This window comes from Gracilinanus agilis, chromosome 3, assembly GCF_016433145.1.
Source record: "Gracilinanus agilis isolate LMUSP501 chromosome 3, AgileGrace, whole genome shotgun sequence".
In the NCBI taxonomy this organism is placed as follows: Eukaryota; Metazoa; Chordata; class Mammalia; order Didelphimorphia; family Didelphidae; genus Gracilinanus; species Gracilinanus agilis.
Window position 1 is genome coordinate 217,305,667 of NC_058132.1, and position 17,346 is coordinate 217,323,012.

A 17,346-nucleotide genomic window follows, 5' to 3' on the forward strand; every position below is an offset into this window, starting at 1 on the left:
AATTTAGAACAACTTACTAATTTGGATAAAGGAGAAAGGAAGGTACAAGAGTAATAAATTAAATCTTATTTTTTTAACTTGCTGAGCATATTTCATCATTTTAGTAAATTTAAAAATTAAGCTTGACCTCATTCTATTTGAAAGCAATTTCCAATCCCATTAGGCTATACTACTTTTAGCATGAGATGCAAGAGAAATGAAGGAACTAAGGTATATCACAAATACTCTATACTCTTGGCAAAAATGTAATGTTCCTCCCAGGTACTTCTTGTCATCACTTGCCTTTTGAATCTACAGGCACTGACTCTTAGTGTTGTCCTTTGACTCATCTATCCTATTTCCACCACCTAGTTCTAAGTCATCTGAAGGGACAAGATCTTCTGATGGCTAAAGAGTTGAATTGAATTGGAGTGTTGGACGTGGAGTCTGTGTTCAAGTCTTGCCCCAGATACTTATTAGTTATATAATGTTGGGCAAGTTATTTAACTTTTGTTTGCTCAGTCTTCTTAGGTATAAAATGGGGATAATAATAGCACCTACCTCACAGAATTATTGTGAAGGTCAAATGCTTTGTCAAAACATCTTGAAGAACTATATAAACATTAATTTTTATTATAAATTGTGGACAACAGGTATTCTGTAGGGGATATTAGCACCATCTGTTAGCACAAACTAAATGTTTATGTATCTATTAAAAAAGTAGGCATTGTGATGTGGTAGAAAGAGTGCCGATCTCAGAAACAAGAACACTTGGTTTCAAAGAAAAGATGCTACACGTTACCTGTGTGAATTTAGAAAAGGTGCTTCATGTTACTAAGCTTCAGTTTCCTCATTGGTAAATTGAGGGAAATTGGGTTAAATGTTTTTGAATTCCTTTTGCTATTGATTCCATGATCCCATAGTATTCTGTGCAGATGTATCACAGTATTGAACAACATGCTACCATCATCTATATTTCATTGTGTCCCCCAGCTCTCCTTTTAGCTTTTTTCAAGTTATGTATGAACCCAATTGATTAGATAGAGTAATAAACTGAGTCAACAGATCTGCCACCAACTAGCTGTAGTGTCATCGATATGTCATTCTCTCTGTTCATCAGTGCCCCATCTGAAAAATGAAGCGGTTAGACTACAAGATCTCCAAGTGCCTTACCAGCTTGAGGGAATGAATAAAAAAGAAAATAAAATTATTAAGTGCTTACTATGTGCAAAAGACTGAGCTAATTGTTGGGGATAATAGAAAAGTAAGAGTCTCTTTTCTCAAGGAGCTCACATTCGAATGAGGGAGATATTTATGGAAAATTTTAGCTATAGATCAGATGAAAAGATATCATGGCTCTACTTGGGGTTCAGTGACAAAGCAGATGATATGTCATTTCCACTGGTAAAATTTCATCAGTTGTTGATGATGAACCATTTGATGGTGTAAAGGCAAAAATGCCAAAACTTTCTTTTCTCAGTCTTCAGTAACTGTCAATGGAACTGCCACAGAAGTATTTGCCATAGGGGTTGCTTCCCAGGAAAAATGTGTGAATAATATATGCTTAGTAGACTGTTAAATGGAGCTATGCTAGGCAGAGTGTTAAACCTCAGACTTTATTTCTGTTTTGGCTGTTTTACCTTGGCTTTAAATTATAGGCATTAGAATGGTTTGAATATTTGTAGTTTTAGTCAAATGTGCAGTTGGTTTCCTTCTATTATCTCATGCTTCTTCCTTTGAAGTATATCTCAGATTGTGAAGAACTACTCAACCTTTTTATTACAATAGCAAAATGAATTTTTACAGGAGCAAATATGTTAATGGCCTCTCCAGAGACTTTTAAGCTATGGCTTCAGATTTTATATTCACTTCTATGAACAGATTACCTTAAGCCATTTTCACCGAGGTTTTAAAGAAATTCGTGTTAACCTAGTATCTTGTGCAATTTTAATTAATATTCAACACTAACTTCAACAATTTTTAATTGAATTTATACTACGTGCCTACCTACCTTTGACAAAATACTTTCTTTTCCAAAAATGATTGTGTAATGGGGCCACAGTGGGAAGGAAGAGGGAAGCTACAAAGATTTAATTTAGTACAATTCAATTCAATTCTTTTTTTAAGTTATTAAACATTTATTAATATTCATTTTTAACCTGTTTACATACTTTATGCCCCTACTTTCCCCTTCACCCTCCCGCTCTCCCCCCACCCATGGCCAACGCACATTTCCACTGGTTGTAACATGTGTCCTTCCTTGTTCAGGGCCTATTTCCAAGTTGTTGATAGTTGCATTGGTGTGGTAGTTTTGAGTCCACATCCCCAATCATGTCCGCCTCAGCCCATGCATTCAAGCAATTGTTTATCTTATATGTTTCCTCTCCTGCAGTCCTTTCTCTGAATGTGGGTAGCATCTTTACCATAAATCCCTCAGAGAATTCAATTCAATTCTTTAGCCATCTGAAGATCTTGTCCCTTCAGTTGACTTAGAACTAGGTGGTGGAAGTAGGGTAGATGAGTCAGAGGGACAACACTAAGAATCAGTGCCCATGGGATTAAAAAAGGCAAGTGATGTCAGGAAGTGCTTGGGAGAAACATTCAATATTTGCTAAGAGAATAAAGTCATATGAGGCTCTATACTTGTGATATACCTCAATTCCTTCATTTGTCTTGCATTGCATAGTAAAAGCAGTATGGTCGAATGGATAAAATGCTGGACTTAGAGTCAAGAAAACCCATACTTGAATCCTATCTTGTATCAGAATCATAATGAGTATTTTTTGTACTCAGAGAAGAAATGATTGTGGAAGAGAAGAATAGTGTTCAGTCTGACCCTTGTTTTACAGGGGTTGGTTTATGTGGGAGCAGGCAGTCTTGGGAAAGAGGAACCATGGCTTGGCTGAATAAGAAATTGGCAGTAGCCATAGGGAAGAAGAGCCCCACTTTCCATGATGGTGCTGGGGGACAACATCCCAGTTGCCTCAAATCTTAGAGCCTATCAATGTCAGTTTTTATTATTGTTATTATTTAGCTATGCACTTGCCCGAATACAGAAAGAATTGATGGTGGCAGTTGGGGTAGGGAGAGGAGGGTAGGTAGCAGGACATAAGCACATCGTCTTTGATGGAAACATGCCTGCCTCTAACCTTTTGAAGTGGCAGCAAAATCACAAGGATTAAGAGAATGAAGGGTAGCTCAAATATAGGGAAAAGAATTGTAGGCAGTTAGTACTGTATTCTAGTTCCAGCTCTGGTACTCACTTGCTGTGTGGTCTTGGGAAAAATCATTCTACCTCTCTGGTTTTTATCATTTGTAAAATGAAGAGGTAGGAAAAGAGGAACTCTTAAGTCCTTTACAACGCTAAGATCTAATGGCTCCATCATCTCCCTTGAGTACGCTTCATTGAGCTTAAATAGTAGCAACTGCAAGTTAGAGATACTATTTTCAGACAACAGCAGTTCATAACACAAGCATTGGGCTTTATTTTGTCAGCAGATTACTCCAGGGTCACGGTTGTTAGAAACATTCCTTCAAAGCTTTATCTTTGGGAGGCTTAAATCTGATTGCTCGCATTATAGCATTAATGCCTCCTGTTTTGTCTATTTCTTGCAGATCCTTAGGAAGCCGACTTCAGGGAGGTAGACAGCATGGCTAGCTCAGCCCGGGAGCACCTGCTTTTTGTGAGAAGGCGCAACCCTCAGATGCGCTACACGCTGAGTCCAGAGAACCTCCAGAGCCTTGCCTCCCAGGGCTCCATGCCCGAGAACATGAACCTGCAGCGGGCTAACAGTGACACTGACCTGGTGACTTCAGAGAGCCGCTCTAGCCTGACTGCGAGCATGTATGAATATACCCTGGGTCAAGCCCAGAATTTGATTATCTTTTGGGACATTAAAGAGGAAGTGGACCCTACAGACTGGATTGGACTTTATCATATAGGTGAGTCAAGTAGAATGGACTTGTGAGGGATGTATGTGTGTGTGATGTGGGCGGATTATGGGGTACCATCTGTATTTTTTCTTTTCTTTTGTTATTTTATCGATCAATTTTTAGCAGTTTCTGGAAAATTATGAAATATGCAAATTCTATCTGCATTTTTATTTTTAAGCAAATTGCAGAGTATGATTAAACAAAGTTTTGAAGATTACTTGTGGATCTTCTCTGAGGCCATTATGTGTTAAAATGAATTGTTTGTTAATTAAATTATAACCAGAGAAAACTACCAAAGAAACCACTTATATATATGTTGCTGCATTACATCCCCTATATTCTTGCATGGGGAATTGATTTAGATGATACAAAATTAAGCTGTACAAAAATGATGTCTTGTTTCATATTGGTTCTAAAAGAGTAAATAAATGGATGAAAATGTATTGATTAAATACCATATTCCTAGCACTGTGGTTAATACTGGAGATACAAATAAAAATGTTCAATGTTGTGTAGTATTTTCTAAAGCTTACTCTTTTAAAAACAAACCATCACCGTCACCAACAAAAGATTTATGTTCAAGGAGGAGAAAATAATTTTTAAAGCAAATTGTTTAGATTTACAATGTTTATGTTTCGATTATGTTCAAGGAGGAGAAAATCATTTTTATGGCAAATGAATTAGAAGTAGTTAGGGAAGTTACATAAAAATGTATTAGTAGGTCACTTCATCTTCATCTGATTATATACAAGAATAAGGGATGGGACTGCCTTGAGAATGACTTAAAAGGTAACAGTCATATTCTTAGAAGCCAAAAAATTTTAAAGTAAAAAACAATCTGGGGGATATTTCTAGGGAATGAAAGGAATAAACTTTAAAATGTAATATTAGAGGCTGTAATAGGATAGATAGGCTTTATTCTGTTTCCTATAAATAAAAGTAGAATTCAATTGAGACTAGAGAACTGATGAAAAAAAAATAGGTATAGAACCCATTGTAAGTTTGTGAAATTAAATTATAACCAGAGAAAACTACCAAAGAAACCACTTATATATATGTTGCTACATTACATCCCCTATATTCTTGCATGGGGAATTGATTTAGATGATACAAAATTAAGCTGTACAAAAATGATGTCTTGTTTCATATTGGCCTTTGTTGCCTTTCTTATTAGGAACATGGATTGTGATTTTCATTGTATTAAAATTACTAGTACAGTACTGTAAAACTAAAGTCCCAAGGAATGGCTTACTATTTTATTTAAGAGGTTAAAAAAATTTATGAACTTAAGAGTTCTGTGCCTCCAATCCACACCATCCCATTTAGATTAAGTGGTTTATGTATATAGTTAAAATGGAAAATACCTAATTTATAAATTGCATCATATTTTTTATTTTTTATTTGAATATTTTTATTACTCAGCTATTATAAAATTTTGCCCTTGGATTTGGAATAGTTTGACTTATTTCACTTTTTTTCTTTAAATTTTTCACAATTTTGTGTATGATGGTTGGTGATACTTTCCTTGTTTTAGGTTCTGCATAATTTTATGAAAAGATATCAGTTTTGTTTTCCTGCACTGGGTAGTTATTTGTGACTAATTTGATTCCAGAGATATTGGAGTCACCTGAAAAAATTCCACAATGACTTTTTAAGCCATATACAAAATACTAGTTCCTTCCTTTCCCCTCCCCCCATTATTTTGCCCAGTCTAAATTTAATCAGGAAGGAACTAGAGTCTAAAGTACAGTACATCTTATCTCTGATTGAACAGAACCATAAAAATCCTGGCACTGGTTATTTTACTCCATAGAGGAAGAGTTACAATTCAGTGAGCAAATCCCCTAAATTTTGGAATACCTCCTAGACCGTGTCTAGAAAAGTAGAGATTAAAGAATGTAGTATTTGAAAAATTGCCTTCTGAATCCTGATCAAATATTAAATAGGAAATGTGCTTTGTGTTTCTGATGCTTTGTATTTCTCTGAAATAGTTTTCATTTGCCATCATTGGTTCTCCGCTCTTTGTGATTTTTCCCAAAGTAAGAAGCCTCATACTGTAAATGGTCCTTAATGGTTTACATATTTAATCATGCTTACTATGGCATTAGGTACTCAACCATTTAATGCTTATTCAATTAATAAATACCAAAAATTTATATACACTTGAGGAAACCAACTTAAGGTCACACAGGATGGGAGATTTTTACCCAGATATTTTTAAAAATTGAAAGCAATTGACCTTCTTTCAAGAAAAGAGGAAAGTAATAGGCTGAGAGTATATCTGTTGAGAGCTAAAATAAAGCAATATGGTAAAAAATATATCTGTTTTAAGGGATTGAAAAATAAAGCAGAAGAAAGAAAACTGTTGTAAGAATAGGTGAGCCATTGGATTGAATAGTGGACTTGTAGTCAGGAAGATCCAAGTTCAAATCTGAGTTTAAATCTGTCCTCAGGCACTAGCTAATAAGCTGCATGATCCTGGGCAAGTCACTTAACCCTACTTGCTTCAGTTTCTTCATCTGTAAAGTGAATTAGAGCAAGAAATGGCGAACTACTCCAGTGTTTTTTCCCTAGGAAAATGCCAAATAGGGTCTTGACAAGTCAGATATGACTAAAAATGACTTAAAAACAATAGTAACAAATATTAATGTTGTTGCTTAACAATCCCCATTAAATTCAAGACAGATACATTGATATTTCACCTATTTGCCACTCATCTGAAAATATCATATAGTAAGATTCATGACTGCACTCTACTCGTAAGAAAATCACTCGATAAATCTTTGTACTTTTACCACACTTTTTAATTAATTTAATAATTCAATTTCAAGCTCACCATAATATAGAAATAGTTAATTACATGGGGAGAGTAGAATTAATATGGGAAAACACTGGTAACAGCAAGTGACCAATAGCTGTCTAAGTTGCAAGAGAGAGAAAACAGAAAAAAACCCCTATAAAAAACAGAATTAAGAACTAAAAATCCCCAAGTGTTAGTTCCATTGGTACTAGCAAGTGGGGATTAAAAATCTAACATGTCAGTAGCTATTGAGGGCATCATTGCATTATTTTCCTGTATAATAATAACATCAAGAAAAAGCTTAACTGTTTAAGAAAGCAAAGAATGAATGTATAATGTAATATGGAAAGGTTGTCTTTTGAAATGAGCAGTATAAAAGAGTACTTGATGATTCGAATATCCAGAATATTTATTTCATTGACCAGAAAATCTCATGCAAAGAAAGCATTTCATAAAATTTAAAGTTCAAGCTAATTGTGACCTACTACCAACCACTGAAACACTGATCATTCCCTTACAGTTGAATTCTTAACTTTTTTGTGTAGAGGACTCTTTTGGCTGTCTGGTGGTACCTTGGACACCTCAGACTAAGTGAATAAAATAAGATACATAAGATTACAAAGAAAACCAATTCTATTGAATACAGTTATCAAAGTATTAAAAAAATGTCGTGGACCACAGGTTATGAAGCATTTTGGCTAGTTAACTACATAGATTCAGTTAAAATTATTTTATTGAGTGAGTTCTGCAGATAATATTAAATATTTCTAGATTAAAAAGACTATGATTACTTAGAAAATGTATTTTATAAGTGTTATTACTTTGTAAATAGTTCAGGTTTTTCTTGTTCATAGCTTTGTTCCATCTTTAAGCAAATTCTAGCTTGACAATTGTGATTGTGCACAGTAGGTGCTTATTAATGTTTGCTGAGGCACACAGGACTGATTGACAACAAACTGAACTAGTGCTCAAGTAAGTCAAGGCTGTCCTCATAGATTCTGAAGTTGAGGGAACTTGAGAAAACTCTGCTTGATAAAATTGATCAGAGATAGAAAATGGTTTAGGAAATAGTTTCATTTGATATCTCTTTGTTGGTATAATTTTGTTACCGCAGCCCACAGCCTAAATGTGATTTTTCAAAGTTGGCAGGATTTCTGAAGTGTCTTGTGGTCATTAGAGTAGCTTATCAAATTAAAGTAAATCTCACTTTGCCTTAAAATCTTGCCAACTGGTGAGAATGTCTTATAGTATGGAAAAAAGCACTGGACTCAGAATGAAAACACCTGCCTTCTAGTCATGGCTCTGTCAATTGACAGATGTGTGACATGGGGCAAGCCCGTCAACCCCTCCCTGCCTGTTTCACACGTCTCTTCTGAGCATCAAACAAGATAATAAATATCCAGTAAATTTTGCCACTCTAAAGCATTTGATGAATGTAAAGTATGCTTATTATCTCAATTTTAGATAACGGCAAACTACCAGATTTTAAAAAGCAGTGTCCTGAAAAATACCGAAATTTTGTAGAGTTCAATGGACAGGTGATGTGTCTGTAGTAATTTTTCAAATTAATAATAAAAGTCTTGAAAACATTCAAGGCAGTTTTATTGGACACAATTAAGTGGAAGATAAATGCGGTAATAAATATATTAGGGAAGGAAATTAAAGGGGAGAAAGTAATAGCATAACAAAGAAAAAAATCACATGCTTTAAAAGATTCAATTCCCCAAAGGCAAGACCATTAATTGAAATATGGTATGACTCAACAGGAATTTGAGTAATGGACAGAATTCTCTAAAAGTTTCTGTGATAAACATGGGCTGAGAATTTACTTTTCATAACAACATAGTATATCTGTCCAGAACATACTCCAAGTTTCTTTCTTTCATGGTAGGAAGCTACTAAATGACCCCCCTCCCCACCCCCCTCACTTCCACTTCAGATGATATGAGAAGCCAGACAGTTTCCTAGCAACCTTTAATTTTATTTATGGAACAGAGAAAAGGTCCTTAAAGAAATCATTCCCAGAGGGGAAAGGTTTGGGTAGAACACAGACCTGACGAGGTGTGGTTTGTTGGCATGGCCTACATTTTAATTGTGTTTCTATCTTGGTGTGCTTTTCCCTTCAGAGTATATGTTTTATTTTTGTTTTGTTAATTGTTAATAGTGTTCTGCATTGTATCAGTCACTCCAATTGACTTTCCTGGAACATCCTGGCACATAAAAATTCAACTCATCCTGGCTAGAGAAAAGTAAATCTTGCCATAGATAATTGAAATTTTTGGCCAAAAAAAATTGCTGCTATAAAATGCAAATACACATTATAAATATTGGGAAAGCCTTTGGATGGTGACCACATGTCCTCAAAATAGATATATTTTATTCTCATTTATGCCTGATATTTTTTTCCTCCCAACTTCAGTGATTTTTATCCACTTTGAAGTTATATAAATACTATGATTTTTAAAGGGTTGAAAACAGTGTATCTGTAGTCCTGATGGATGAGACAATTAACCTTTGTGTGATTGTGGTTATGAATCCCAAGACCACTATATTTTTATTTCATTTGTTCTGTTGAATGCTATAAGATTTCTGTACTTTCAGTACTCTTTAAAAAAAAACAAACAACCAAACCCCTTACTTTCTGTCTTAGAATCAATATTGTGTATTGGTTCCTAGGCAGAAGAGTGATAAGGGCTAGGCAACGGGGGGTTAAGTGACTTGTCCAGAGTCACATAGTTAGGAAGGGTCTGAGGCCAGATTTGAACTGAGGGTCTCCCATCTCTAGGCCTGGCTCTCAATCCACTGAGCTACCCAACTGTCCTCTTCATTGGTTTTTAAAATCTGGTAATTGCAATGTATCCATCATTTAATTAAATTATAATTTGTTTATTTATTATATTAAATTAATTATCAATTATAATTAAATTAAAATTGTTGTTATTCAATCATGTCTAACTCTTCATGACCTCATTTGGAGTTTTGTTGGTAAAGATACTAGAGTAGTTTGGAATTTCACTCTCTAGCTCATTTGACAGATAAGGAACCTGAGGCAAAAATGGTTAAGTAACTTGCCCAGCTAGTAAGTGTCTAAGATTGCATTTAAACTCAGGTCTTCCTGACTCCAGGCCTGGTGCTTTATCCACTGTGCCACCTAGCTGCTCTCTAGGCTTTCTCATAGCTTTCCTCAAGTTTCATGGAGCTTGCACTATAAAGTGGAATTAGATTTTAACAGTGGGCAGAGTTCTCTGTTTTCCTTGCTTTTTGTAATCTAGATCACTTTCTACTAATGGCAGATAACTCAAAACTGCAACCAGAGCACTAACGTGTTGAAGAGAAGCCTTAAATACTTTACAGGATTTTCTCTGATTGTCACCTAAAGTCCCAGACTGGTTGTATCCCATAATATGCTGCGGTATCTCTGCTCCAAGAAAATGGAAGCCGTTCCTCTGAGACAAAACTGCAGCAATTACACAAATTACTTAAAGCATGAATGCTAAGTAATGAAGGATTTTAATTTGAGTATTATGAGTATTGAGGATTCTGTCTAAAGTAATATGCTGTCTAGGGTCATGGGCAAAGCTGCTATTTAATCTGGCAGTCAGATGGAGCATGGAATTCTTGCTATTAGTGGCTTGCCAGGAATATCCATTGAATATGACATTTGCTGTAACTCACATCTCCAGATGTTCTAGAGCTTTTGCCTTAATTTCATATGGAGATTGTTAGGTATAAAGATTTTAGGTAGGGCATAACTACATGTTTTGAAACGCAGAGAGGAGGTGGGCAGCAAGCCTTCCCACCTTTACCCTTGAAAAAACTCTTAAATATCCTTTTGGTATCAGGGTAGACTTTTTAAACTTGGTGTATCAGTCTGGTTTGTTACTAGAACTGGATGTTATTTCACTTTCACTGTGGATACGTTTGGGGGGAGATGGAGACTTGGAAAGCACCGATGCCTTCTTGTGAGAGAACAGTCCTGTGATAAAAAGATGAAAAAATGCTTTTTACAATTATTATCTCATTTCATTCTCATAATTACCCTGCAAGGTAGGTGCTGATTTTGTCCCCATTTTATAGTCAAGGAAATTGAGCCAAACAAAAGTTTTTATGGTGAGAACTGCCCTGCCCCTGGTTTCCTAACTTTTAGAATATGAATATCCTTTTTTAATATGAAAACACTTATTGGTCTCCACCCACTATTCACATAAAGAGCATCTTTTTGCATTAGATAGTTCTTTGATTTTTGCTATTTAATTGCTTTCTCCACATACCCTGAAGCACTGGGATAGTAACCTTTGAGGGATTTTGTGACTTCCCAAATCTGTCTTGCTATTACACATTAAAAGAGCTTCTCTTGCATGGTGACTCCTTCTACAGGATACTTCCAAAGCACTATGGATGTTGATATTGACTACAGAGGGCTCCATGAGGGATTTCAAATTCTATTAAAAAAACAAAAAAAGTCTGAGAGCAGCCAGAGTTCAGTGGATTGAGTCAGGCCCAGAGACAGAAGGCCCTGGGTTCAAATCTGACCTTAGACACTTCTTAGCTGTGTGACCCTGGGCAAGTCATTTAACACCCACTAGCACTTACTGCTCTTCTGCCTTGGAATCAATACACAGTATTGATTCTAAGATGAAAGGTAAGGGTTTAAAAAAGATTCAAAACTATTATTATTATTATTAATAGTAGTAATCATAGTAGTAGTAGCAGTAGCAAGAGCAAGAGCAGCTAACTTTTATATAACCCTTAAGGCTTTTAAAGTGCTTTATAAATATTATCTCACTGGAGACTAACAACCATCCTGGGAGATAAGGTGTTATTATTATCCCCATTTTATAAGTGAGGAAATAGAAATCAGCAGAGGTTGAGTGCCTTGCTCTAAGCCCCAGAGCTAAAGAGGCTTGTCCTACAGATAGCAGGGAACAGGACTGAGTCCTAGTCCTCTGACTCCAAATTCATAATAGCTACAAGCATTTATAGTGTTTTAAGATTTACCAAATGCTTTACATATATTATTTTATCTTCAAAACATTTTTTCTTCCTAACATCTCTCTGAGACAGGAAAGTCAGTCAGTTAATAAATATTTATTAAAGTGCCTAGTATGTGCCAAGGGTTTTGCTGAGTGCTGGGGATATAAAGAAAGGCAAAAATAAAAGTCTCTCCTACCAGAGAGCTTGCAGCTGATTGGGGGAGATAATATGCACAGTGAATTGTCCTGGATCATTAGCAAATGTTTAAAGCAGGATTTTTTTAAATTTATTTTTATTTTTTAATAAACCCTTATCTTCTGTGTATTAGTTCATAGGTGGAAGAGTGGTAAGGGTAGGCAATGGGGGTCAAGTGACTTGCCCAGGGTCACCCAGCTGGGAAGTGTCTGAGGCCAGATTTGAACCCAGGACCTCCTGTCTCTAGGCCTGGCTCTCAATCCACTGAGCTACCCAGCTGCCCCCTAAAGTAGGATTTGAACCTGTTTTCCCAACTCTAAGTTCAGCCTTCCAACTCTTGTGCCACCTCATAACCTAGTTTAGCATCTTGCTTAATTAAACTGAAAGAAGTCAGTGAGAAAGGTTTCACTTATCTTTAAACAATTGGAACATAAACATTGCCCTGCCACATAACCGACAAAAATATATCTTGCTACAATGTGGATTATATTTGATGTTATGTGACAAGCAAACAAATCTTAGCCAATGAGGGTTATTCCTTCTCCAATGTTTTAGCTATATTAAATTGTTCACGCTTTATAGAGTTCAATCATTCAGATTATTTGAGTATTAATGAAGGTCATAAACATGTCTTATTCTGGATGTGCAGAACAGTTTTATCAACTATCAAAGGTCATCCATTTTTTCTCATCATCTCAATGATATTATTTTTATTTTTTCATTTTTATTTAATTAATTGAGAATATTTTCCCATGGTTACATGATTCACGTTCTTTTTCTTTCCCCCTCCCTCCCCCCTCCCAAAGCCAAAGAGCAATTCCACTGGGTTTTATAAGTATCATTGATCAAGACCTATTTTCATATTATTAATATCTGCAATAGATTGATCATTTAGAGTCTACATCCCCGATCATATTCCCATTGCTGTATATATTTTTGAATGATACAGAATGGTTTCCATTTCAAATGGACTAAGGCTATTTAGGTGATCAAATTGCTTTTCCTTCTGGGAGTACAAGTGTTGGATGCCAGTTTAGGTTAGTCAAAATTAAAATAAAGAGAAGCACTTGCATGATTCCATGCTGCTACATCAATACACTTAATGGGCAATTTGGATCAGACCAAGAGATAAAAGGAATCTTCACTAAAGTCCTTATTCTTTGTGGCAATTTTAATTAGGAATTGATCAAACAAGCTCTTTAAAAAATTGATATTTTCCCCTGCTATCAGAACTTCTGGAATAGCAACCAAAAATTTAATGGATGATAAAATGGATTATGTAGAGATACTAATAGCTAGGTAGCATTTATATAGTTTTATAAGGTTTGTAATACACTTTACACATGCTTTCTCATTTGAACCTCACAATTTGCTTTTATTATTCACATTCAATGATAAGGAAATTGAGGATGAGAGAGGTTTTCATCTTATAAAATCCATATAAAGTATATCTAAAGCATTGCTTTCATTTACCAATCTAGTAATCCCTTAAAAAAATGAAGCTAGTCTACTATGACCTGGTCTTTGTGAAACCATATTGGCCCTTTGTGATTTTTCTTTAGCTCTTTATAAACCATCCCTTTAACAATATTAAACTTTGCCATGAATTGAAATCAAGCCTACTGCCTTGTATCAAATCCATTTCCAAGAAAACAAACTTTGCTTCCAAACACTCTTCACATCTACTCCTTCCCTCTGCTCACATAACTTCTCTTAGTTCAACCCTTCATCATTTCTTACTTGGACTATTTCAGTAGGCTCCTCATTGGTCCCCTCTGCATTCGTTAGTCCATCATCCACATGGCTGCTAAGTTGATCTCATCATGTCACTAAGCTATCTAGAGACTTTCGATTATTTAACAATTTTTCTAGAATAAAATACAAAATCCTCAGCCTGGCCCTTAAAGCCACCTATAATCAAGCCTCCAAATACCTTTGAAGTCTTATTTTACATTATTCCTCTTTTTTTCCTATTTTATTCCTATGCTAGTCAAACTAATCTATTGTTCCCTAAAAATGACATTTTATCTTCTGTTTAACCAACAGAGGGTGATGCTAAACAATTTCTTACTATTTAATGATGAAAGCCAAGTGCTGTTAGTCTCATGTTTGTCCAGCCCCAGGTGCTTTACCCAATTTCAGAGAGACAGGAGTGTCAGGAAAATTTCAAACTCTCTATGGTTTTGAAAGAGCAGTGATCTCTGTCTCCCAGTTCTGCCTCTTTGGGGGTAGTGGCAGTGATCACATCATTAGTTTAGAGAAATGGTCTGTGTGCAGCAAAGGAAAGTAATAAATGTTGGAGGGGATGTGGCAAAATTGGAACATCAATGCATTGCTGGTGGAGTTGTGAATTGATCCAGCCATTCTGGAAGGCAATTTAGAACTCTGCCCAAAGGACTTTAAAAGACTGTCTGCCTTTTGATCCAGCCATACCACTGTTGGGTTTGTACCCCAAAGAGATCATAAGGAAAAAGACTTGTACAAAAATATTTATAGCCACGCTCTTTGTGGTTGCAAAAAATTGGAAAATGAGATAATGTCCTTCAATTGGGAAATGGCTGAACAAATTGTGGTATCTGTTGATGATGGAATACTATTGTGCTAAAAGGAATAATGAACTAGAGGAATTCCATGTGAACTTGAACAACCTCCAGGAATAGATGCAGAGTGAAAGGTGCAGAACGAGGAGAACCTTTTACGCAGAGACAGATATATTGTGGTACGATCGAACATAATGGACTTTTCTACTAGCAGCAATGCAAGCACCCAAGACATTTCTGAGGGTCTTATGAGAAAGAACACTATCCACTTCCAGAGAAGGAACTGTGGGAGTAGAAACACAGAAGAAAAACAACTTCCTGATCACATGGGTGGATGGGGATATAATTGGGGATGTAGACTCTAAATGGTCACCCTAGTGCAAATATCAATAATATGGAAATAGATCTTGGTCAATGACACATGTAAAACCCAGTGGAATTGCTCGTTGGCTACAGGAGGGGGATGGGAGGAGGGGAAGGAAAGAACATGAATCTTTAACCATGGGAAAATTCTAAAAATTAATTAAATAAAAATTTCAAAATAAAAAATAAAAGCAGAAGAGTAAAGAGAGAAAAAAGAAATGGTTTGTGTGAATTTAACTTAATCTTTTAGTTCACTCAACTCAGAATGATAATTATTTTCTTTTCCATTTTCACTTTGTGTTGACTGACCAACTGATAGCAATAGAGAGATATGGATAGGAATCCAAGGAGTAGTAGTAGCATACTCCACACTCCCATATTCTGGTCCTATTTTCAGCCTCTCTCTGTAGCCACACTAAGAAACAGTTTCTGTGGAGAAGGGACCAGCTATCCTTACCAACTGCCACTCGTAGGGTTAGCAAGGTAGCCTATTTGAAGTAGGAAGGCACTGAGGGAAAGAAAGGAGACAGTGTATTCCAGAGAAATCAAACTATTACCAATACCTTGACTGCCATCTCCTGTCAGACTCCAAAGGAGACAACCTAGGACCTAGAAACCACAAACTTTGAGAATAGTAATACTTCCAGTCTAGTGCCCACTAGAGATAAGCAACCTCTATAGTGTTCTAGTCTGGCAAATGCTCTTGCAGATGCTACAGCCAAGCTACTAAAGATCCAGAAAAGAAAATTATTGCCATCAAAATCCTCAGTGCAATCAAATGGTTCAGCATCAGAAACTGATATGAATTTATCAGTGGAAATGACATTAGACAAGAGACATTTATAGCTAGCAGCCTTACCATGAAACTCTTAGGACCCTGGGACATTTCTATCTAACTTGAATTGAATTGTGAATTCTTTGAAGACATGGCTTATCTTTTGCTTTTCCCCCCCTTCTGGGGGAATATGTATTATCATGCAAAACATATTTCTATATTATTCATTTTTGTGAGCGAATAATCTTATAAAACCAAAACCCTAGAACATATACTCAAGTAAACAAGTGACAAGTCATTTGCTTTCATCTGTATTCCTATTCCAATAGTTCTTTCTCTGTAGATGGATAGCATTCTTTTTCATGAGTCCCTCAGAATTGTTCCAGATGATTGCTGTTAGTGCAAGGTCTATCACATTTGATTGTTCTACAATATTGCTGTTACTGTGTACAATGTTTTCCTTGTTCTGCTTATTTCACTCTACATTAGTTCATGTAGGTTTTTCCAGCTCTTTCTGAAATTATCCTTTTCATCATTCCCTATAGCACAACAATATTCCATTACAATTATATATCATCATTTATTCAGGCATTCTCAACTGAGAGACATCCCTTTAGTTTCCAATTCTTTGCCACCACAAAAAAGCAGCTATAAATATTTTTATATAAACTGGCCCTTTCCAATTTTTTTTGTATCTCTTTGCGATATAGACCTCATAGTGGTATTACTGGATCAAAGGGCATTCATTCTAATATAGCCCTTTGGACATATTTCAATATTGACCTCCAGGATGGTTGGATCAGTTCATAACTTCACCAGTAATGCATTAGTGTCCCAATTTTGCCACATCCCTCTCCAACATATATCATTTTCCTTTATTGTCATATTGGCCAATCTGATAGGTGTGAGGTGGTATATCAGCATTGTTTTAATTTGCATTTCTCTAATCAAGTGTGATTTTGAAAAATTTTTTTCATATGCTTATTGATAGCTGTAGTATAAAGAATTGGGGTGATATAGTTTTAACTATATCACCCCAATTCTTTATACTACATAGCTTTGATTTCTTTTTCTGAAAATGGCCTATTCACATCATTTGACCATTTATCAATTGGGGAATGACTTGGATTTTTATAAATTTAACTTAGTTCCCTATATATTTGAGAAATGAGACCTTTATCAGAGAAGTTTGTTATAAGTTTTTTTCTCAGTTTGTTGTTTTTCTTCTAATCTTGGTTGCATTGGTTTTGTTTATACAAAACCTTTGAGATTTAATATAATCACAATTATTCATTTTATGTCTATGTAATGTTCTCTCTCTTGTTTAGTCATATTCTTCCCTTTTCCATAGATCTGACAGGTAAACTTATCTATGTTCCCTTAATAATATCACTCTTTACATTTAAATCATATACTCATTTTTATCTTATCCTGGTATAGAGTGTGAGATATTGATCTAAACCTAATTTTTGCCCTACTATTTTCCATTTTTCCCAGCAATTTTTGTCAAATAGTGAATTCTTATCCCTAAAGGTAGGGTCTTTGGGCTTATCAGATATTAGGTTGTAGAGGTCATTTACTCCTACTCTATTCTATTTATCCACCCTTCTATTTCTTAGCTAGTACCAGATTATTTTGATGATTACTGCTTTTTAGTTTACAGTTTAAGATCTGGTATTACTAGGCCACCATCCTTCACATTTTTTTCATTAGTTCCCTTGATATTCTTGTTCTTTTGTACTTTCAGATGAATTTTGTTAATTTTTTTCTAATTCTGTAAAATAGTT

At 35.5% G+C, this 17,346-nt stretch overlaps 1 protein-coding gene across 1 annotated transcript in view; it reads left to right on the plus strand.

Moving 5' to 3' along the window:
• The first annotated feature begins 3,629 nt into the window (after window positions 1–3,629).
• HECW2 (HECT, C2 and WW domain containing E3 ubiquitin protein ligase 2) overlaps window positions 3,630–17,346 on the plus strand; it is a 289,847-nt gene continuing 276,130 nt past the window's right edge. Inside the window, exon 1 of the mRNA XM_044669680.1 lies at window positions 3,630–3,921. Coding sequence (XP_044525615.1) covers window positions 3,630–3,921 — 292 coding nt within the window. The remainder of the gene's footprint in view (window positions 3,922–17,346) is intronic.